Source organism: Salvelinus fontinalis, chromosome 20 (assembly GCF_029448725.1).
Source record: "Salvelinus fontinalis isolate EN_2023a chromosome 20, ASM2944872v1, whole genome shotgun sequence".
NCBI classification, from domain to species: domain Eukaryota; kingdom Metazoa; phylum Chordata; class Actinopteri; order Salmoniformes; family Salmonidae; genus Salvelinus; species Salvelinus fontinalis.
Window position 1 is genome coordinate 17938889 of NC_074684.1, and position 24973 is coordinate 17963861.

The following is a 24973-nucleotide window of genomic DNA, read 5'->3' on the forward strand; positions in this document are numbered from 1 at the left end:
AATGAAGTTCTAGATGTAGACTTGCCCTTTTAGGCTCACGTTAACTAGGTAGCTAACTTAGCTGGTGAATTGTTGCCTATGCGAGGAAGTTAGGCTAGCAAGCATTTTAGCTAGGTAGCTAGGTAGCATATGACAACAAAAACTAAAAGCATAGTCTATGATGGAGAGGAGGATGGCATAGGCGTTCAACTAGTCTAATACAAGTAGGATGAGTCAAAAAATCAATGTTTAACCTGTCTCCTCCCCTTCATCTACACTGATAGAAGTGGATTTAACAAGTGACGTCAATAAGCGATCATAGCTTTCACCTGGATTCACCTGGTTAGTCTATGTCATGGAAAGAGGTGTTCCTAATGTTTTGTACACTTGGTGTATTGTGGTGCAGTGTGCTAAAGCACTGAGGAGGATAGACTGGGGTACAAATCTTGAAATCAATTAACATTACATTACGAAAATGGTTAGTTTGTAGATTATTATGTTTTTTTAATCTTTATTCATAAAAACTAGTCTGCGAAATGTATAGGCCTAGCCTACGTTTCACATGAAACACGGCTATTAGTCGTGTTTGCTTATGACGCAAGCGACATCGATTTCAGCACCAGTGAACTGGACAGCTCCCCTAACAAGATCATGTGAAAAACCGAACACGCCCCAAACGACACTCTTAGCTGTCGCTCTTACAGGTTCACTACCTGTTTGTTAGAAAACACTTTTAAAAAAGCTCATTAATAACGATGCATCTGGTACGATCATCATAATGCTTAAGTTACATCGCAACTGGGAAATGAGGCCCTGGCTCATTGTTTTATCTGTGGCAGCGCCATTGAAGCCATCTACATTTTGAAGTTGTCCATTTTCTTCTTCTACTACTACTGAGTTGGCAAATAAACTGAAAAGGGTGCATACTGCAAGGTTTTCTCAGGAGTATAATTCATTGTCTGATCTCTTCTTATGACCCAGATGGAATCATGTGATCCTTCCTTAAATCCCCATAGGAAGTTCCACCCAGTTGACTACTTCCAAATGGTGAAAGTCCTCAATGGCGCTGCCCATGCTAAAAAAGGATTTTGGACACTCAAGTCCTCAATCTATCTCTCTGCTCCATCCTTACCGCTTGACGTGTGCCAAAGGTATTCCGCGAATTTGAGTCAGATTTTTTTCTGGACACAACATTCGAAGAAAATCCTGGCTGGTTCTACTCTAGTCATTGGCATAGGTGCAACCAGATATTGAAAATGCTGAAAAGTTTATTTTACCTCTGAATGTCTGATGCTATTTGCATGTCATGACAATGTCGTTTCATTTGGAAATGGTCATTGAATAAACTATGGTCAATGTCCACGACGTTAATTGAGCTTTCAATAATAGGTAGCAGCCTACTTGTAGATACAGGCTGTGGCACTGTAACGAAGGACACAAGCACAATTCTAAACTTGATATTCCTCTCAATTAGCTAGGTTAGCCGCCGAAATATCTTGCACTTTTTTGACGTCGACACAAACGCTGTCGATACCTTTTAAGGGCTTGGCTGTTTCCAGTCAACTGTGACCTGTAGCTGCACCAAAGCGAACGCCTGCACATTCACAGCCAATTTTACAACTTGGGCTATAGGCTACTGCAGCAGTGGAATTGAGAGTAGGCTACTAGTTTTTGTCGGGTCCGATATTTGCAACTGGTGATACTTATTGCAATGAAGGATTTAATTCGTTTTATTAGCACAGTTGGAATGGCTTGGACGACTTTTCTCAGTGCCATTTAAGATACAGTCGGGACTGATCGCCGTGAAACGCCAAATCTTCAGATTCTGCGTAATTTGTTAGATACAACGGGTGACGAGACACGACCATGGATACCACTGTGAATTCAGGAAGAAATTCCGAGAAATCTCACCTCGTGCACGAGATGAATGCCAAAATGTATTCACGGAAAAGGTAATGACATTGTTTTTCGTTCATGTTTGAGCTGTGATTATCTCATATGAAGCCAAAATAATGTAGATGTTATGATATTTGGTTCATTCCACATGCCATATTCTGATATTTTAGGTTGCGCATTAGCCTACGAAGAGGGAGAATATAGTTATAATTTGTATAATTATACAGACATACAGTAGACCGGTCTATTTTTTTATGCAGTAATTTTAAGGGTTTATTAAACTCAAACTATTTAGGTTAAGGTGCAGGGCAGTGCTGTAGGTGTACACTATTTATCTTGTGCTGTGATTGTTTTAAACTGTAGTTAGTATAGCTTATTATAATTGTTGGAGACATAGGCAACCAAAACCAAACTGATAGTCCTGTTTCTTGAAAACATGCGGTAATGCAACGAAAATGCATGTTACCATGAAGTAGGCTACACATCCCATGCCGGGATAGCTCACGCTGCACATAGAAGACATTCACATTTGTAGCCTATAATTTCCAAGGATCCAGTGTTATAGAACGGTAGTGGCCTAATTTAGCTTTATTCACGCTGAGTCTATTCTTAATCTTAACCTGTCTGGGTGCTGCCAATAAGCAGGCAGTGTGTGAAATGTTTTGTTTGAATGAACAAATTATTTCCATGCTTGGCTTCGTTTTGGACAGTATTTGACGGATGGCCCCGAGGGAAGTTCCATGATCACTGGTAAAAACCCATCATCTCTCATTACGAGATTTGATGGGAGAATGGCGAAACACCCTGAGACCTTAGCAATTCTATTAACTACATTTTAAGTAATAGTAAAAATAAAAAATAAAGTGATTTTGTTTTTACTGGGGGTTTGCAGATTGTTATCCGTCACTTTTAAAATGTTCAGATACAAAATTGTAGGCAATTTTATTTAGTGAGCTATATTTTTTGTAAAATTACAATGTGCTGCCTATAGATTTTTAAGAGAATCCTTGAAATAGTTATCTATTTAAAATGTGCGTAGGGGGAAAAAGTTATGTTTATAAAAAATAACAAAGCTAAATAGATTATTAGGTCTACCTATTTGTGTAAAACATGCTAAATACAGTCTAACCTAAACGAAAACTATTAGTCTATTTTAGTAGCCTATTGAGTTTAATACTTTATTCCCAATGGTATAGCAATTATAACCGCAAAAACACAAAAGGTTGAATGAAGATGATTTGATTTCAGCCCCATGGACAGCAGTCGCGTTTAAAGACTCTAAATAATAATTTGTCCTTAACTGACTTTACTAGTTAAAGGCTAAATAAATAATAATGAGAAAACATTTGACAAATGCTCGTTTTTTTGGTTATTGACGTGAATAAAAATAATACACTTATATTGCAACAAATAAACTATAGAATCCTTGATGTTTTATTGATTTTGGGAATGTATTGAACTATGAATAGCTAATAGCTTATCCTTAGGGAAGTACGTGTGGATCATCATATGGGAATTGGGCCTACACTGGATTCAGAGTGTTGGCGAGACCTGGCTATCCAAGGAAATGTCATAACCCACTCGGTAAAAACTAGTTAAATAAACATTGTTTCCACGTCATTTCAACAGATAAAAAATAATAAAATGTATGATGACGTTGAATCAACGTGGAAAACTGTTTGGAATTGCAAAAAGTCATTAATGTAAGGGATTTGTTTGTTTTTTCCACCCAGTTTGCAACCTAAAACCAATGAAATGGTGACATGTTTTGTTGATTTCACCTTAGTTGACAACTGAACCAAATGTAAATCAGAACTAGACGTTGATCTGATGTCTGTGCCCAGTAGAAAGCCAGACGTGTGTTTAGTTAATGGAATTAATTGACATATAGGAAACGCCCCACAATATTTTCTATGTATTTATGTATTTGCCTTGTGTTGGGTTTAAGTGAACTCACATATGTGTCCTTTGTATTTAAATTGCAGTATGATTTGCTAAGTCAACCCCACCATATAATTTCCCCACAAAAAAATGTAATAATTGGTAAACTAATTGTATATATTAGCATCAGGAAACACGTACTATATGAGATGTGTGTTTTATGTATACAGACATTTGTATAGAGCCTAAGAACGGCTTTAATGTCTTTAATCAAATGAAATGACCCGAAAATGCTATTAGATTTTTAGTTAAAGATCCCGAACAGTTATTCTGATTCCCATAATATTTTTTTGTGGTAGAAATGCTCACATCATACTTTGATCTGGTTTCATCGAAATATCATCCAATTTAATGAAAAATATGATTTTGACTGTTCATGACCTTTTGATAACTCTGTCACGGATTTTGACCCTCCATAAACACCAACACAATATAGTTATTTGTTAACGCTATTTGCCATTCTGCTTATCCTTACTAAACCAAAGCGATAAAAAATGTACAGATAGGCCAACTGGGTCCTATTATGTAAACGGTGCCAGTGAGAGCAGTGTGCATTCAACAATGACAATAGGACTTTGATACAATCTGAGCTTTGATATTGTAAAACAGAAGAAGAAATTAAATAGGTTGGTTGACAGCCCCACGCATTCCAAGTCTGGGACAATAATTATGAGAGCCAGACTGATGTTGCAGCAGGTAACACCAAACCTGGAAGTATTGCAGCGTGAAATGGGGAATGTTTATGGCATGTTTATTTAAGTGTGCACACAGTGTGTGGGGATGAGGGTGTTGCAGTGTCCCTGTGTCTTCAGATCAGCAAATCAGGATGGTCTTTACAGTCAGTCACCCATGCCTGAGAAATCTTTGCTGCAAGATGTGCATGTATTCTTGAAAACAAGATTACCATTTGGAGTTAATATAGCCTGTGTTTTTAAAGGCCCAGTGCAGTCAACATGAATTCCCTGTGTTTTATAAAGACTATATAGACAAAAGTATGTGGACACCTCTTCAAATTAGTGGATTTGGCTATTTCAGCCACGCCGTTGCTGACAGTTGTATAAAATCGAGCACCCTGCCATACAATCTCCATAGACAAACATTAACAGTAGAATGGCCTTACTGAAGAGCTCAGAGACTTTCAATGTGGTACCGTCATAGGATGCCACCTTTCCTACAAGTCAGTTTGTACAATTTCTGCCCTCCTAGAGCTGCCACGGTCAACTGTAAGTGCTGTTATTGTGAAGTGGAAACATCTAGGAGCAACAACGGCTCAGCCGTGAAGTGGTAGGCCACACAAACTCACAGAATGGGACCACCGAGTGCTCACTACCGAGTTCAAAACTGCCTCTGGAAGCAATGCCAGCACAAGAACTGTACGTCGGGAGCTTAATAAAATGGGTTTCCATGGCCGAGCAGCTGCACACAAGCTTAAGATCACTATGCACAATGCCAATTGTCGGCTGGAGTGGTGTAAAGCTCGCCGTAATTGGACTCTGGAGTAGTGGAAACGCGTTCTCTGGAGTGATGAATCATGCTTCACCATCTGGCAGTTCGATGGCGGATCTGGGTTTGGCAGATGCCAGGAGAACGCTACCTGCCTCAATGCATAGTGTCAACTGTCATGTTTGGTGGAGAAGGAATAGTTCCAGTGAAGGGAGATCTTAACGCTACAGCATACAATGCCATTCTAGATGATTCTGTGCCTCCAACTTTGTGGCAACAGCTTGGGGAAGGCACTTTCCTGATTCAGAATGATGATGCCCCGGTGCATAAAGCGAGGTCCATACAGAAATGGTTTGTCGAGATCTGTGTGGAAGAACTTGACTGGCCTGCACAGAGCCCTGACCTCAACCCCGTCGAACACCTTAGGGATGAATTGGAATGCCGACTGCGAGCCAGGCCTAATCGCCAAACATCATTGCCCGGCTTCACTAATGCTCTTGTGACTGAATGGAAGCAAGTTCCAACAACTAGTCGAAGCCTTCCCAGAAGAGTGGAGGCTGTTGTCACAGCGAAGGGGGGACCAACTCCATATTAATGCCCATGATTTTGGAATAAGATGTTCAACGAGCAGGTGTCCACATATACTTTTTGTCATGTAGTGTATATTTCCACTGAGGTTAGAATAATACTGTGAAAGTTATCATAATGCCCTTTTAGTGTAAGAGCTGTTGGGGAAAAAACACCAATTTCTGCCTGTTTTGGTGGGATGGAGTCTTGGCCTGCCTGGTGACATCATCAGGCGGTAAATGAGTTAATAGACCAATAAGAAAGTGAGTTCCAAACCACTCTGCCAATAACAGCTAATTCAACCTTTTCCCCTCCCCACTCAGACCACTCCCAGACAGTCCTAGCAAAATTCTTGCTTGAGAAATGGCTTTTTGCTAAGAAGTTATTTTTGATTATTTTTGACCATTTTAATTGAAAGCAAGGTACTTAGCCTAATTGTTACCCAGAAATGATTTAATATTGAGATAAAAACATCTGCATTGGATCTTTTTAAATGGATGGAATAAAGATGAAATGACAGATTTAAGAATTGAATTAGGAGAGAAAATGTTATAGGCTACAATTTGGATGCAACTGCAGAGCTTCTAAGATCTTAATTGCGGACAGTAGTGCAAGGTCTACTGGCTGCTGTCCAGCATCAGTGTCAGGTTCTGTTGACAGACTGAGCAGGCCAGTTCCCTTGTGTCTGAAAATCGGAAACTCTTTGATTAATCATGCTTGAATTTGGGGTCTCGTCAGTCTGGCGAACATTAATGGCTATTGGCCTTATGACAGACCTATTTCCAGACGTCCCACTCAATAAAAGGCACCAAGGTAATAGTGCTCTGGCGTCACATTTCAGATTGCTGTCAAGATCTTTTGTACCAAATTACCTCAAGATTCCCCGCTCCCGCCCGTCTCTATTATTGAAGATGATAGTAAAATGGGCCACAAACAGTAGTTCATCCGACTTCAGTGGATTCATCATATTTTGACCAGCCCTTTGAACAACACAGCACCATCATTTATTACATTTCCCCAAATGTCCCTAAATGATCCAACATGGCATGTGATAGGCCTATGCCAATGTATCTACAGTGCCAATGGCTCTACAGGATGAGCAAATCAAATAGAATTTAATTTTCCAGCTAATTAATCATTTGCTGACTAATCATTTAAACAGCAGGCTTAAACAAATAAAAACTAAGTGTCTTCAGGCTGTCTTTTCAAATGTATTTCTTAAAGGCCTAGTGCAGTCATGTGATTTTCCGGTGTTTAAAACCATACAATGCCTTCAGAAAGTATTCACACCCCTTGACTTTCTTGAAGAGCTTTGCACACCTGGATTGTACAATATTTGCCTTTTTTATTTTTTTAAATGTTACTCTTCAAGCTCTGTCGAGTTGGTTTTTGATCATTGCTAGACAGCCATTATCAAGTGCTGCCGTAGATTTTCATGCCGATTTAAGTCAACTTTAAGCAGGCCACTCAGGAACATTATGTCGTTTTGGTAAGCAACTCCAGTGTATATTTGGCCTTGTGTTTTAGGTTATTGTCCTGCTGAAATGTGAATTTGTCTCTGTGTCAGATGGAAAGCAGACTGAACCATGTTTTCATCTAGGATTTTGCCTGTGCTTTGCTCTATTCCGTTTCTTTTTATCCTAAAAAAATTCCCTAGTCCTTCCCGATGACTAGCATATCCATATCATGATGCAACCACCATCATGCCTGAAAATATGAAGAGTGGTACTGTCATGACGTTGGCCTAGGGGTAGGTTTATGACAGTCATAAATACCTCTTTCCCCCCTTTTCCCTCTCCCTACTATAACTGATGTGACATAAGAAAAGCCCTTGGTTAGATTGGGAACATCAGAAGTGGGGGGAAATGAACTATATTCTGGTAATCCGACCAATTGAACATATGCGGTGGTACTTAAGGTATATTATGTCAGTTCGGTTGCCCTCTGACACATTCTCATCAATGATAGAATGACAAACTCTACTGTGGAAAGTCTAAACGTCAGAGGTATCGGATTCACATGGAATTGTTGTTTAATTCAAATGTTTGAATATGAAATTATTTGTGAAGAGATGAAATGTAATTTTAGCTTCCAAATGAGAGATTTGGATTTTCATAAATTTGGCCTTCTGCTCAACTAGGGGCCCGCCCCTGTGAAGAGACATGGGCTATAAACTTTTCAGACACACCCCTCTCCCTCCACTATAAAAGCCATTGACAAAAATATAACTTCCTGTTCCGGGTACATTTAGGATGACGATCCGATGTCAGAATGGTTCAGATAATAACTACAGAACTAAGCCAACATCAGCATGGACTTTGGTTGTAAATGGTATGAACTTTGAACTCGTATTCACTACAGAAGTGATACCTCCTAGCCGTTGAGTTAGCAACAGCTGCTACAAACGCAGGTTAGGAAGGACCGTCAGAGTATCCCGTCTACTACACATCGACGCTACTCCAACGTATCCAGTGACCACCGGAGACATTCTTCAAAGGACAGAGGACTCGATTTGGCAAGACGACCTTCCATCTACCACCAACCTACTGAAGCGCAGTGCAGAGTAAATATTTATTGCATTTTCCTTTTCAAATGGGCGGTAATTTAGAATGCATAAGATACTGTATTTACGATAACACAGGTTCGGCCCTGTTCCAGTCTCCCGCTCTTTCACTAAAACTCAGCCCCTTCCCTTTGTGTAACAAGCTGTCATATCTATTCCGCCCGCTAGGGACGTTTTTCTTTATGACGGCACTTTGTAATCAAGTTATGATTTAATTGTGCATGTGTGTTTCTGTGTGATTAGTTAGGTATTTCGTAAATAAATAATTAAACCCAATTTTGTATTGCTGATTCAACTTGTTAGCCAAGATTCTTGCAGATAACCAAGGATTTACCACTTTCAGATGAGACAATAAAATGACGATTAATGTGACTGCTATGGATTTAAATATCACTAAATCTTTAAGAGTTTATTCGGAAGATAACAGCTCTATAAATATTCTTTCGTGGTGTCCCTCTGTAGTTAATTACATTTACCTGATTAGTTCAATCAGGTAATATTAATTACGGAGAAATTATTTTATAGAATAGCATGTCATAGCAATTAATCTGGCATAGCCAAAGACACGACAGTACTTATTAATGTGTTGGATTTGCCCCAAACATAATGCTTTATATTCAAGACAAAATTGTTTTTCTTTGCCACGTTTTTTGCATTATTACTTTAGTACCTTATTGCAAACAGGATGCATGTTTTGGAATATTTATATTCTGTATATACTTCCTTTTCACTCTGTAATTTAGGTTAGTATTGTGGAGTAAATGCAGGCTGTAACACAACAGAATGTGGAAAAAGTTGAGGTGTGAATACGCCGAGTCTCTCCTCAGGCTCTTTAGTCTGCTTGTCTTGAGCACAGAAACCTGGAAATACATTTGCTCAATCATAGTCTACACCAAATACATTATATGTGTATCTTTACATGTTTAAAAAACAATTGTATTTTTCGTTTTTAAATATACAGTAGCAAGACAGTTGAAGGAAATAACTTAATGCAGTGCGAGAGTTAGTTTGGGAGGGAGAAGAGAGACCAATAGTGTAATAGACACTGCTGCAGAACCATTGTAGAACATTGAACTAATGTGCATTCATGTTTGATTCTAAATCTATCCTCTAGAATTCATCCAGATTGGACAAGATGTAAAATATTTACTCTGGGTAAGACAACCCTATGTAAAACTGTAATGAGCCTATGTTGCGGCGTTGTCAATTATCCATCTTAGATTTTTGATGAACCAGTAGAGGCTGCTGAGGGGAGGACGGCGCAATATAATGACTGGAATGGAGTGGCATCAAACCATGTGTTTGATACCATTCAACTTATTCCGCTCCAGCCATTGCCACGTATGTATGACAGGCGGACATTTGAATAGCCTCCATGCGTTGGGTTAGGATGTGAGGGGGTGTATTTGTTCTCATGTCCCCATGGTGTGATTAAACAGAAGCTGTTTTCCACTCGGCCGGCTCCTTTTAGCCTGCGTGTCCCTGGGCGCTGGACTGATGGAGTCGGGGCCCAGAGCTGGGTTATCTCCTAGAAGCCAAAATTGAGTTTTCCCACCTCATTTAGTCTCATCATCCTCATTGCACATGGAGAGAGAATAGTTGCGATTTGTTTTATTTTTTGTGTATTATTTTCCATGTATAATTATTTTTGTTTATATATATATACATACACTGCTCAAAAAAATAAAGGGAACACTAAAATAACACATCCTAGATCTGAATGAATGAAATATTCTTATTAAATACTTTTTTCTTTACATAGTTGAATGTGCTGACAACAAAATCACACAAAATTATCAATGGAAATCAAATTTATCAACCCATGGAGGTCTGGATTTGGAGTCACACTCAAAATTAAAGTGGAAAACCACACTACAGGCTGATCCAGCTTTGATGTAATGTCCTTAAAACAAGTCAAAATGAGGCTCAGTAGTGTGTGTGGCCTCCACGTGCCTGTATGACCTCCCTACAACGCCTGGGTATGCTCCTGATGAGGTGGCGGATGGTCTCCTGAGGGATCTCCTCCCAGACCTGGACTAAAGCATCCGCCAACTGCTGGACAGTCTGTGGTGCAACGTGGCGTTGGTGGATGGAGCGAGACATGATGTCCCAGATGTGCTCAATTGGATTCAGGTCTGGGGAACGAGCGGGCCAGTCCATAGCATCAATGCCTTCCTCTTGCAGGAACTGCTGACACACTCCAGCCACATGAGGTCTAGCATTGTCTTGCATTAGGAGGAACCCAGGGCCAACCACACCAGCATATGGTCTCACAAGGGGTCTGAGGATCTCATCTCGGTACCTAATGGCAGTCAGGCTACCTCTGGCGAGCACATGGAGGGCTGTGCGGCCCCCCAAAGAAATGCCACCCCGCACCATGACTGACCCACCGCCAAACCAGTCATGCTGGAGGATGTTGCAGGCAGCAGAACGTTCTCCACGGCGTCTACAGACTCTATCACGTCTGTCACGTGCTCAGTGTGAACCTGCTTTCATCTGTGAAGAGCACAGGGCGCCAGTGGCGAATTTGCCAATCTTGGTGTTCTCTGGCAAATGCCAAACGTCCTGCACGGTGTTGGGCTGTAAGCACAACCCCCACCTGTGGACGTCGGGCTCTCATACCACCCTCATGGAGTCTGTTTCTGACCGTTTGAGCAGACACATGCACATTTGTGGCCTGCTGGAGGTCATTTTGCAGGGCTCTGGCAGTGCTCCTCCTTGCACAAAGGCGGAGGTAGCGGTCCTGCTGCTGGGTTGTTGCCCTCCTACGGCCTCCTCCACGTCTCCTGATGTACTGGCCTGTCTCCTGGTAGCGCCTCCATGCTCTGGACACTACGCTGACAGACACAACAAACCTTCTTGCCACAGCTCGCAATGATGTGCCATCCTGGATGAGCTGCACTACCTGAGCCACTTGTGTGGGTTGTAGACTCCGTCTCATGCTACCACTAGAGTGAAAGCACCGCCAGCATTCAAAAGTGACCAAAACATCAGCCAGGAAGCATAGGAACTGAGAAGTGGTCTGTGGTCACCACCTGCCGAACCACTCCTTTATTGGGGGTGTCTTGCTAATTGCCTATAATTTCCACCTTTTGTCTATTCCATTTGCGCAACAGCATGTGAAATGCATTGTCAATCAGTGTTGCTTCCTAAGTGGACAGTTTGATTTCACAGAAGTGTGATTGACTTGGAGTTACATTGTGTTGTTTAAGTGTTCCCTTTATTTTTTTGAGCAGTGTATATATATATATATATATATATATATATATATATATATATATATTATTACAGATACTCAAACATATTGTTCATTTATGTAATACTTGATATACATTGCTTTGGCAACAGTGGCAACCACCCATTCATGCCAATAAAGCATTTATTGAATTGAGAGTGATTTGCTGATTGAGATGTAATCAGATCTCTGTGTGTGACGTGGGTGCGCTACATTCTCAGATGATACAAGCAGACAGGGGCTGAACATCAACCTAACAAAACCATGTGTATTTGTACAATCCATACATATGAAAACATCCAAGTCCATTCTATATACTTCAGGTTGTTATGCAGTATCATCTTTTATGAAAAGAAGATCATAAGACAGGGCAGACCTACTGTATGTATGTTTTATAAATGACGTTGTCATTTCCTTTCCCATCCCAGTTCCTTTTCAGACTCCAAAGAAGACTATCCCAACTTCCCATTTGAGAACGGAGATGTGGCTGGTGCCATTGAGCTGAAGCAACCTGTTGGAGCCCATTGCCACGATAACAAAGCAGTGAGTGAGGAGAACCATGACACGCTGCTGGCTAAGAAGAAGCTGTACATCGCCTCCATTGTGTGCCTCATCTTCATGATCGGAGAGATCATAGGTAAGGCTGGGTGATAATATTCCTCAGTGTAAAATGCTCTTTCATACCTAGGGCCAGGAGCTTTTCCTAACCAGAATAAACTATGGCCCCTTATTAGAAGCTATTGACTACTGAGATCAGAGTAATGTTTTTTTAATTTCTGGTCACATATAGTAAAAACTATGAACTGTAATCTATACAAACTATGAGTAGGTTCCTTAAACTTTGAAGTCAAGGTGAAGTTGTGGCGGTCACTGCTAGTGAAAACTGGGTTTAAGGCCATCTGAGTCACAGTAGCACCATGGTCAGTTCTCTGTAATGATGTTTGAGGCTACTTGAAATGCGTCCAGCCTTTCATGTCGAAATCCTCCCCTGGAAAAAAGACAAATGTCCTGTCAGCCCAAAGCACAATGAAGAGGAGGTAAAAGTGATGAAAGCATGACGGTGACATTGTATATTTTATATTTAATGTCTAGACTTCCTGCCGGGGCTTGGAGTCATCCACTTTCTTCACACTGTGACGGTTGTAAAAAGATATTCAACGTTTGATATCTCCTAGTCAGCGACTATTACTGTGGGAGAAACTGAAACTCCGAATTATTTCTACAATTCTTTCCCTTGACATTTGGAATGAAAGTGACTGAAACCATGCTGTCTAATGTACTCAATTTAATTTCAAGAGGCAATTTCAGAGTTTAGCTGATGACTCAGATCCATTCAAGCGTTGTAGTTTTTGCATTATGTTATCAGTACATTTTTATTTAGCTGTAATGGGAAACAAAACTTGGTCTGAGTTTCTTTTTAAACACAGCCTTGACTTTAAATTCATGAGACTACATCATCAATAGCATCTAAAACAGGGGTATTCAAGTACTATTTGAGAAGGTCCGGTTACGCTTTTCCTAGGTGGCAAAGGTCCGGCTAGATATTGTCATTTATCGGCGTAGTAATAAACCCCCACCTCGTAACCCATGTGACCCTAAACTGTTCACACCCCTCTTGTTGACGGACAACAACAAAAAATGTGCCCAATTCTACACGTTTTATGGGGATGAGATTTGTTTTGCCGTTTTAAAGCTATTTTCCTGCAATTCTACACATTTTATGTGTTTATATGATACCAGGGGTCAAAGCCTGACGAAAACATGAATATTATGTCTCTCTGAGACCTCTCCATTGTGTCTGTATCTACAGGTGGCTACCTGGCCCACAGTTTGGCTATCATGACAGATGCAGCTCACCTCCTGACTGACTTTGGCAGCATGATGGTCAGCCTGTTCTCCCTGTGGATCTCCTCTAGACCACCCACCAAAACCATGACCTTTGGATGGCACCGCTCAGGTTAGGCCCATGACGTACCAGCTTTAAACATCTTTGAAGATACTTTCCCATTTAGCCACCAGAACACATGGTGAATGTTGTCATAGCTGAATAGTAATAGCCAGGGTCTCAATTCTCTAAAAGGACCTTTCCATGGGTCAACAGATGCGTGGTACTGATTGTCACTGTCTCCAACCCCCACAGAGATCCTAGGAGCGCTGGTGTCAGTGATGTCAATCTGGATAGTGACTGGGGTGCTGGTTTACCTGGCCATTGAGAGGATAGTCAAGAACGACTTTGAGATCAACAGTCAAGCGATGCTCATCACCTCCGGTTGTGCCGTCTTAGTAAACATTGTGTGAGTGGTTCATTATCACGGCTTATAGCTTAGTTATAATCATCTGCACTTGATTGGGGAACAAAATACACATAGTGAAGTAAATACCTTAGCTGGGGTCAGCCATTCAGCTATGTTGTCTTTTTTAACGTTTTCTTATTTCTTTATCAGCACATAAACTGAAGGATAAAAATAAAGGAACTTTAGACATGCATGGATGTGGACATGCATCATCCTCTATTCCCTTCCTCCTTTAGCATGGCGTACATCCTCCACCACTCCACCACCTTCCATGCCCAGAGCTCAGGCTACCAGCAAATAGACGAGAACAGGCAGAGCCCTTTGGGTCACAGCCACTCCCATGTTGGTCACGGCCACTCCCACGCCCTGCTGGGTCATGGCCATGGCAACACCAGTGTGAGAGCAGCCTTCATTCACGTGTTGGGAGATCTCTTACAGAGTGTTGGGGTCCTAATGGCTGCCATCGTCATCTTCTACAGGGTCAGTAACAAATACTAGTGTTTACACCTTACAGTACACATTTACATTATGGCTCATGTTATATTGTATTTATTTTACAGTATAACATAAAACAATTGACCCGTTTTACTCCCCGTTTTCATGGTATCCAATTGTCCCATCGCTGCAACTCCCGTACGGACTCGGATAGGCGAAGGTCGAGAGCTGTGCGTCCTCCGAAACTAAATCCAGCCAAGCCGCACTGCTTCTTGACACAACGCCCGCTTAACCCGGAAGCCAGCCGCACCAATGTGTCGGCGGAAACGCCGTACACCTGGCAACCGTGTCAGCGTGCATTGCGCCCGTCCTGCACAGGAATCGCTAGTATGTGATGGGACAAGAACATCCTTGCCGGCCAAACCCTCCCCTAACCCAGACGATGCTGGGCCAATTGTGCGCCGTCTCCCTGTCGAGGCCGGCTGCGACAGAGCCTGGACTCGAACCAGGGTCTGTAGTGGCACAGGTAGCACTGCAGCACTTGGGAGGCCCTTACTATATTTATTTAAAGTGCAACATATTCATTTTCACTGAAAATGTCATAAATTGACTTCTAACAATATACCATTGGGAGAGATACAACTCTTGTGCTATTGATGTCACTCACTCAGTAGGAAGGGGTTAATGTGTCATCACCCTGCAAGTTGTTGCTCTTCTGTTAGAAACCCTCCCTGTGATCTAAGTGGCCTAATGTGTTATGGCATCAGTAGAGCAGCACCCCATCATCCTCTGATGCCACTGTCTTCTGCTTGTGTCATTCTCTCTCCTGTGGACCTCCTGTTGCAGCCTGAGTACAAAGTAGCAGATCCCATTTGTACCTTCCTCTTCTCTGTGTTTGTCCTTGGGACCACCATCACCATACTCAGGGATGTTTTCAGGATACTCATGGAAGGTAAACTCAACTCGACAGCCTTTTCTGTTTCTCCTGCTCTGAAGTGAGCCAAGGTGAATTCGAACAATAAAATAGTTTATCCAGACATTTCTCAGTTTGTAATTTCATTTATTTATAAAAAAAATGCACAATAAAGCATTGCCTCGAGTTCCATTAGCTTTTTTGACTGAACTATTAATGGGCTAACCCTCTCATTCTCATTCTCATTCTACAGGGGCTCCTAAGGGAATAGAGTTCAACTCAGTGAAGGAGGTGTTACTGTCTCTGAAGATGGTGAAGGCTATGCACAACCTGCGCCTGTGGGCCTTGACCGCGGGACAGACCCTGGTCTCCGTCCATGTGGCCATCGGTGAGATCCAGCCTCCCTTAGTCTGACACATGACATCACTTCATTTAGATTGTGCGTGCACAATCAACCATGTTGATTCACACGTTGCCAGTAGTGGCCAACAGAAACCAGTTGACACAAGCAACTAAACTATTAGACATTACAGCCCAAAAAGCACGATTGTTGATGTCTGTTATGGCCATTGTTGTTTCCCAGAGGAGAATGCCGATCCCCAGAGTGTCCTTAAGGAGGCTACAGAGATCCTCCAAACCAAGTTTGGTTTCTACAGAACCACCATCCAGGTGGAGCCCTACTCTGATGACATGGCCTACTGCACACACTGCCAGGATCCCTTGGACTAACAGCAGTGGAGGCTGCTGAGGGGAGGACGGCTCATAATAATGTCTGGAACGGAGCAAATGGCATGGCATCAAACACATGGAAACCATGTTTGATGTATTTGATACCAGTCCACTTATTCCGCTCTAGCCATTACCATGAGCCCGTTCTCCCCAATTAAGGTGCCACCAACCTCCTGTGACTAACAGACTCACAACTACCATGGCGACAGGAGAGAGCTGTCATTTTGAAAGGAAGTGGGTACTGTATACATACAAAAGCATACAGTGCCTTCAGAAAGTATTCATACCCCTTGAATTATTCCACATTGTTGTCACATTCTGAATTCAATATGGAATAAATATCTCTCCCATTTACACAATACCCCATAATGACAAAGTGAAAAAACGTTTTTAGAAATTGTTGCAAATGTATTAAATTAAATACAGAAATCTCATTTACATACGTATTCACACCACTGAGTCAATACTTTGTAGAAGCACCTTTGACAAAGATTACAGCAGACCTGGATTGTGCAACATTTGTCCATTTATTCCAAGCTCTGTCAAAATGGTTGTTTATCATTGCTACCCAACCATTTAAGGCTTGTCGTAGTTTTGACTTAAATCTAACTTGGCCACTCAGGAACATTCAGTGTCTTCTTGGTAAGCAACTCCGGTGTAGATTTGGCCTTGTGTTTTAGGGTTTTGTCCTGTTGAAAGGTGAATTTATCTCCCAGTGTCGGGTGAAAAGCAGAATGAACCAGGGTTCTAGGATTTTGCCTGTATTTAACTCCATTCCGTTTTATTCTGAAAACCCCCCCAGTCCCTAACGATTACAAGCATACCCATAGCCACCACTATGCTTGAAAATATGTAGAATGGTGCTCAGTAATGTGTTGTATTGGATTTGCCCCAAACGTAACACCTTGTATTCAGGACAAAAAGTTAGTAATTGCTTTGCCACATTTCTTTGCAGTATTACTTTAATGCCTTGTTGCGAACAGAATGCATGTTTGGAAATATTTTTTATTTTGTACAGGCTTCCTTTTCTCTCTGTGAATTAGGTTAGTATTGTGGAGTAACTACAATATTGTTGATTCATCCTCAGTTTCTCCTATCTAAAACTGTTTTAAGTCATCATTCGCCTCATGGTGAAATCCCTGAGAATTCCTTCCTCTCCGGCAAGTGAGTTAGGAAGGACGCCTGTATCTTTGTAGTGACTTGGTGTATTGATACACCATCCAAAGTGTAATTAATGACTTCACCATGCTCAAAGGGATGTCTGTCTTTTTTTGGCATTGGAAAACCTACCTGGTCTTTGTGGTTGAATCTGTGTTTAAATTCACTGATTGACTGAGGGGCCTTACAATTATCTGTATGTGTGGGAAAGAGATGAGGGAGTCGTTAAAAAATAATGTTAAACACCTATTGCACATAGTGAGTCCATGCAACTTGTGCCAAATTATTTATGTATTTGTAAAAAATTCAAAAAACATAATTCCACTTTGACATGGGGTATTGTGTAGGCCAGTAACAAAATCTTAATTTAATCCATTGTCATGTATCAGTATGCCGAGGTGAATACGGAGTCAGGCGCAGGACACAGAACTGAGTAAAATAACGTACTTTACTCAGAAAATAATCAACCATAAATTCCACACAGGAAACGGACTGTTGGAAGAACAGACATTTCTCAGCCTTAACGTAAAGGTCATGCTCCAGTCGACCAAGCACCTTGCACACCAGAGACACATGCTCGGCGCATGTAGTGGAGTATATTGGAATGTCATCTATATACACCACTACACCCTGCCCGTGCAGGTCCCTGAAAATCTCGTCTACAAAGGATTGGAAGACGGATGGAGCATTCATCAACCCGTACGACATGACGAGGTACTCAGTGTCCAGAGGTGGTACTAAATGCCGTCTTCCACTCATCCCCCTCCCGGATACGTACCAGGTTGTAAGCACTCCTGAGATCCAATTTGGTGAAGAAGTGCGCCCCATGCAATGACTCGGTCACACTGGCTATGAGAGGCAGAGGGTAACTATACTTCACCGTGATCTGATTTAAACTTCTTTAGTCAACGCATGGGCGTAAACCTCCATCCTTCTTCACAAAAAAGAAACTCAAGGAGGCAGGTGAAGTGGAAGGCCGAATGTATCCCTGTCCCAGAGATTCGGTGACATATGTTTCCATAGCTGCTGTCTCCTCCTGTGACAGAGGATACACGCGATTCCTGGGAAGTGCTGCGTCTACCAGGAGATTTATCGCACAATCCCCCCGTCGATTGGGTGGTAGTTGTGTCGCCTTTTTACAGAAGGCGAGAGCCAAATCGGCATATTCAGGGGGGGGGGTGTGCATGGTGGAGACCTGGTTTGGACTCTCCACCGTAGTTGCACCTATGGAAACACCTATACACCTCCCTGAACACTGACGTGACCATCCCTTGAGAGCCCTCTGTTGCCACGAAATAGTGGGGTCATGATGGGCCAACCAGGGAAACCCCAACACCACAGGAATCGCAGGAGAATCGATCAGAAGCACAGGAGCCCTCCCTCCTGCCTTATCATACATAGTGGAGCTGTGACCTCCCTAATTAGACCTGACCCTAAAGGACGACTAAGGAATGTACAGGGAAGGGCACATCAACAGGAACAATAGGGTTCCCTAATCTACGAGCAAACGAACGGTCAATAAAGTTCCCAGCTGCGCCTGAATCTAATAGCGCCTTATGCGGGGAAAATCAGGAAATTCTATAGATAGATACATGTGCGCAACAGGAAGCTCTGGGTGAGTTGGGTGCCTACTCACCTGGGATGATCCACCAGTGCCCTGCCTGCCGTCTCTACTTCCTGGGGAACCTCTCCAGCACCGACCAGCAGTGTGTCCTCTGCGGCCACAGGTAGTGCAGGAAACAGCCCCCCCTCCGGTCACCTTTAGAGCAGCACCTCCGAGCTCCATAGGTGTAGGATCGGAGGTGCTGGGAGATGGAATGGACGGACCCCGATCCGGACGTCCCCGGGTGGCCAACAGGTTATCCAGCCGGATGGATAAATCCACCAGCTGGTCGAGGGTAAGGGTGGTGTCCCTGCAGGCCAGCTCCCAACGAAGACTAGACTACATCGGTAATGGTCAATCAGGGCCCTCTCATTCCATCCGGCGCTGGCAGCCAGGGTCCTGAGGTCCAGTGCGAATTCCTGTGCGCTCCTCATCCCCTGTCTGAGATGGAACAAGCGTTCCCCCGCCGCTCTCCCCTCCGGTGGATGATCGAAGACCGCCCGGAAGCGGCGGGTGAAATCCTCATAGCGGACCAACGCTGCGTCTATATTTCCCCATTCAGCGTTGGCCCACTCAAGCGCTTTCCCCGACAGACAGGAGATGAGGGCGGACACGCCGGGTGGACGGTCGCCAGGTAGAGCTCCAACTGGAGCAGGAACCCCTGGCACCCGGCAGCCATCCCATCATATGCGCTCGGGAGCGAAAGCCGAATCCCACTGGGTCCAGGTGACTGAGGGGTGGACAGCGGTGTGGGTTGTGGTGTTGGTTGGGGGGAAGTTGATGGGGGTGTAGACAAACACCCTCTCTCCAATTGCTCCATGGTGAGCAGCACGCGATCCATTATGGTGCCGAGATGTTGGAGCATCGTTGCATGCTGCTGGACTCGTTCCTCTACTGGTACCGGAGGACTGGGTGCACCTGCTGACTCCATTGGTGTTGCGTGATTCTGTCATGTATCAGTATGCCGAAGTGAATACGGAGTCAGGCGCAGGACACAGAACTGAGTAAAATAACGTACTTTACTCAGAAAATAATCAACCATAAATTCCACACAGGGAAAACGCACCAGAAGACTGATAACACTAGACAAAGAACAATCACGCACAAAACATAATGAGAACCAGAGGGTTAAATAGGGAAATAATAATAACGTAATGGGAACCAGATGTGTACAATCAAGACATAACAAATGGAAAAAGAAACGTGGATCAGTGGCAGCTAGAAAGCCGGTGACGTCGACCGCCGAACGCCGCCCGAACAAGGAGAGGCACCAACTTCGGCGGAAGTCGTGACATCCATTTGAAATCCAGGCTGTAACAACAAAATCTGGAAAAAGTCAAGGGGTGTGAATACTTTTTGAAGGCACTGTAATTGTCAATGTAAGCTAGGAATGTAAACACTGTGCGCCATCACCATGAGAACAAAAAAACCTTTTCTGATCCATCATCAGGCTTACACGACATACTGTGTGCATGTGCACCATATCATGCCAAATATTTCAATATAAATACCATCCATTCAGGAGCTATTGATATTCCAGAAAATGGATTTCATACCAAGAAACTGCATCTCAGGGAGGGAGACATGTTAAATAGGAAAATATTATGAATGTATCAGCACATATTTCTAGTAATGTATGCCATTACTTCACCAGTCTGTGCTGATGTCATGCATTTTTAGACTTAGCCATTTGGCTTTAGCAATCCCTCATTGGCATGGTGCATTAGGGCAACAGGACAGTGTAATAGCTTGTCTCAGTTCTTTGGAGTAGTACATTGATATTGACGTAAGAACCCTGAAACCAATGAGATTTCTGTCTTTCCCAGGCCTTTATCTGTGCTTCAGTTGAGGGTGTCTGCCAAATGGTAGCATTTATATTGTTTACATTGGAAAAGAGTTTTGGTTCAATTTACAAAATTGATTATGTCAGTGTGAGAAAGCATCCTACAAGCTCACTCATCTCACTCAGAGGAGGAATCCTTAAGACAGACCAATTTACAAAAGGAGTTGGTCGATTTTAGTTTTAGCATTGTGGGCTGTGTTCATCTACGCTCCAGGATATGCCCTGAGCAGATATAGCAAATAGACTGGCTAATACTCAGACCGTGCTATATTCCTCATTTGAAACTCACTGGAGGTAGGCTACATTGGAATGTGTTGTAACCGTGTCGTTAAATTACCCCTCCAGTTATGCAGTTTTGTTGACATTATAGCCTGGATATTTTCTTGCACTGTTTTTGGATGACACAAGAGAGAGGTCAAATGAACGAATCCGACCGCTATACTCTCAACTATCCACGTTCTCAAAAAGTGTACCCATACACAGTCCTCACCCACTCCCACGCTGTCATAGGCCTACATGCCATGGAGCTTTGCACAGGGTTTTTGTTAATAGTTCCAGTGCCTCCACACTGCCTCAACAACCTTCCTACATTCCAAAGAGGGTCAGTCAGTCAGCTTTCTACTCCATACCTACACACTCCCACCACATGAATGCGCGCACACCTGTCAGCTTCATAAAAACAAACCAGCAAATAACTAAGGATGCATCTCTTCAGAAAATGTACAAAAAAGTCCAACCTGTGACACGCTGAAACTATGAAATATAAAAGGCACTCGCCATTCTTGTTCTACTTCGATGCCTGCAGCTAAGTGTCAATATTGTAACATGCACTGAAAATTAACAAATGGACACACATTCTTCACTGAACACTTGCATGAGTGTTTTTTCATTCAGATTGTGTAATAAGGATATCTTCATACGACTGCCCATATGACTAGTTGGTAGGGATTACGCTTCTAAATGTCACTGAACTATCCGCAAATCTATTTTGATCACTTTTGATAAAAGGAAAATATAAAATGTAAATATTTATTTTCATTTGTAAACCATATGGAAATGGAACAAAGAAAGCTCCAACTGTAAAGACGTAGTCAAAACAACAGGAACCAACTGCCAATGTATTACTTTTGGACCAGAAAGTGGTTACAAAGCATCTTTCACCCAGGCAAGTCTACTCAAATTCAAAAAATATAACGTTATTATTTGTTCACCAACTAAGTGTAATGTTTCAGAATGCTGTCTTGTATTGTATGAAAATTGCAAATTTGCCAAATATCAGTATTTCCTGTGTACGATTTTGTGTAAAAGTGTAAATATATTTGATTTATAGTATAAAATCAGTCTGAAGTCCTGTGTGTAAATGTTTGGTGAAATTATATTAAAACGACTGGTCGCTGTTTGATATTTTATTTATGTTTGGTGCGATTTTTGTAAAACTTAAATAAAAGTGTGCAGATAACTGGTGGCTATGAATTATTTCATTATTTTCAGAGCTGTAAAATTTACAGGACAATAATATTCTTCATTAGTGTGATTCCAGATAATGCAGTCATAAATCTCCAGTCACAATCAGGACAAGTAATTACATCCTGAGATTACTGTAGTTTACCGTACAGAGCAGCAGCAGGAAATATTCACCTGTCACCATTACTACGGCTTTGTTTGAGAGCATCGAATCAGTGATGTATCATGGGTAAATTGTGACTGACTGACTGATCTGCAAATAGTAATGAGTCGTTATTGTCAGTCGCCTGCACTGTTGGTTGCAATGTCGAACAAGCCCAGAGTAGGCTATCACTTCCTCACCTACCTACACTTTGGCCGTGTTCGAGAGCATCAAAGCGACTGCAGGCGACTGCTGACTGACTGATCTACAAATCACCTTGCATCATAAATAACGACTCATTATTTGTAGATCAGTAAGTCAGAATTTACTCATGATACATTGTGGTTTTGATCCTCTCGAACATGGCCGTAGTAATGGTGATATGTGACTCAGTGGAATTCGGTGCCGTTTAAGATGAGGGAGGTTGATTTTAAAAAATTATGAGCATGGCCTTAGTTCTATTATAGAATATTGGATGACTGTCATTCATATTCCATTCACCCAGCTCAATTTAACATCGATAGGTTTAGGTTACTACATAATTCTCAAATTTTCCCTATATCCATCATGAGGCTGCTAAAACCTAGCCTATGAATGAAAGTTTACAAAGTAGGTGCACAGGTCGAGGGAATTTTGAGTAATCTGTACCGTTACCCCCTGTAATATAGCCTCGCTATTGTTATTTTACTGCTGCTGTTTAATTATTTGTTACTTTTATAAAAATGTAAAAAATTATCTATTTTTTTACTTATCACTTATGTTTCATTGTTGGTTAAGGGCTTGTAAATAAGCATTTCACTTTAAGGTCTATATACCGGTTGTATTCGGCGCATGTGACAAATACAATTTGATTTGATTTAATCAAGGTGACAGACAGTTACACATTCAATACCGCCTTGAACACTCTGGCCTGCATCTAGCCTCTCTAGGGTGTAATCATTAGTCCATCAGTTGAAAATTAGAGTATCTATTGGACAATGTTTATGCCCGTTTGCTTCCGTTTAAGAAATGTTTTTTAACCATGTCGGTGGAATGAATACACCCCTGATCACACGCAAACAGTTGACTTTCATGGTAGCCACATAAAAGCAGCATGATCACTTTGCTTATTGTATATATAATTCCTTGCAACGATCTACGTGCTCTCCTCCTCTCACCTCTTCGTTTGTGGACTTCAGTGCACAACACATCAGCTGTCCGTGACCAGGCGAAAAAACTTTTCCAAGCCAAACTTCATATCATGACCGCTAACCGCTACACATCGTTGTCATGTCATAGTCAACCAGAACTACTATAACTAACACATTAGTAAACCCGCTACAATCATGCAGTACAGTGTACAGTCAGAAAGCAGTTTAGTAGGCCCCAGTGGCAATAAATTAATAAAACCAAAAGCTTACCTAGCTATAGCCAGCTAGCTAACATAGCATCCCTCTCTGTTTGAGCTGGGTGTTTCAGTAGACTAAACTAGCTAGCTGTGTTTGTTAGCTAAGTGAAAGTAAATAATAATACAACCAAATATAGCTAGCTCTATCCCTCATGCTTCTCCTTAAATTCAGAAGGAATTAATTTGTTCAACTATTGTCTTTCTCTCTCTCTTTGAGTCAATAACTCACCACATTTTATGCCCTACAGTACTAGCTAGCTGTAGCCTATGCTTTCAGTACTAGACAACATGTCAGTTCATGCTGAAAGAGCTCTGATAGGTTGGAGGACGTATGGAAGTTATAATTACTGTGTACATATATGGAAGACAGTGAGAACCATGAGCCTCTTAGTATTGTAACCAGTAACCATGAGCCTCTTTTGTATTGAAGTCAATGTACCCAGAGGAGGACAGAAGCTAACTACACCATGGTGCTACCCGACAGAGTGCTTCTGTGGCTACTGTAGATCTTCATTGCAAAACAATGTTTTAATCAATTATTTGGTGATGTGAATATATTTAGTATAGTTTTATCTAAAAAGGATAACTTTAATGTTTCACTATTTAGGGTTATATTAAATTCAATGAGGATGGTCCTCCTCTGAGGAGCCTCCACTGATGTGAATGCTTTCATACTATCATTACACCTTAGCTAGTGTAAAGCACCGGCAGCAAATTTTCAACTAAAATGTTTTGGGTGATACTTCCTTAATTCTCAACTTGGAAGTTACCATTGTCTTCTCAACTCCCATCACTAGTTTCAGGTGGAACTGTCACTAAGGGCTCTATTCAATCCGCATCGCGGAAGTTCAGCTTCACAGTGTGGTTGAAATTTAAAGGCAATGTTCCTGCTTTAGCGGAGACTGCATTCAAGGTAAAAGCTACTTCGGATTAATCGAAAATGACCCTTACATTTCTATCGCGGAATCTGTAACGCTTCAGGATTACAGATTGAATAGAGCCCTAAATGAAATAAATGTTTGCTCCATGAGGTAATCCAACAGTGTAGAAACTGCCATTTTAAGAGTAGGCATGTCATTGGGCTTGTTCGAGTGGTAAGACTGAAGCAACCGACTGCAGACGGAAGTGAAGTCGAGAAAGTGCATCTACGAAACTGATGTTGCACTGAGCCTTGCTGTTTGAAAACCACATGGCAGTGTTGTCATTGTTTATAAGAGTATTTCTTTGTAATGTTGAAATAAACATGTTTCCAACACTATTTCTCACCCCGATCACCAATGTCCATTTGGTTGATCAGTGTCAATGTTTTTGTCTTCCGTGCTGAATAATGGACATAAAGTAGAACATTGAGTTTCAATTCAATCTGCTGAGAAAAGATCAT

General features: G+C 41.9%; 1 protein-coding gene across 1 annotated transcript; it reads left to right on the forward strand.

Moving 5' to 3' along the window:
- The first annotated feature begins 1093 nt into the window (after nt 1-1093).
- On the forward strand, nt 1094-22058 carry LOC129817433 (proton-coupled zinc antiporter SLC30A2-like). Its single transcript, XM_055872667.1, has 8 exons — nt 1094-1931; nt 12053-12261; nt 13435-13581; nt 13765-13918; nt 14155-14398; nt 15200-15305; nt 15520-15654; nt 15850-22058. The coding sequence occupies exons 1-8, from the start codon at nt 1846-1848 to the stop codon at nt 15993-15995; spliced, it is 1227 nt and encodes a 408-aa protein (XP_055728642.1). The 5' UTR covers nt 1094-1845; the 3' UTR covers nt 15996-22058.
- Nucleotides 22059-24973: the final 2915 nt, after the last annotated feature.

Bases quoted from the DNA above. Each gene is read 5' to 3' on its own strand.
- LOC129817433 (XM_055872667.1), top strand. From the start codon at position 1,846: ATGGATACCACTGTGAATTCAGGAAGAAATTCCGAGAAATCTCACCTC. The intron at 1,932-12,052 runs GTAATGACATTG...TTCCCATCCCAG, and splicing joins AAAATGTATTCACGGAAAAG to TTCCTTTTCAGACTCCAAAG. The intron at 12,262-13,434 runs GTAAGGCTGGGT...CTGTATCTACAG, and splicing joins CATGATCGGAGAGATCATAG to GTGGCTACCTGGCCCACAGT.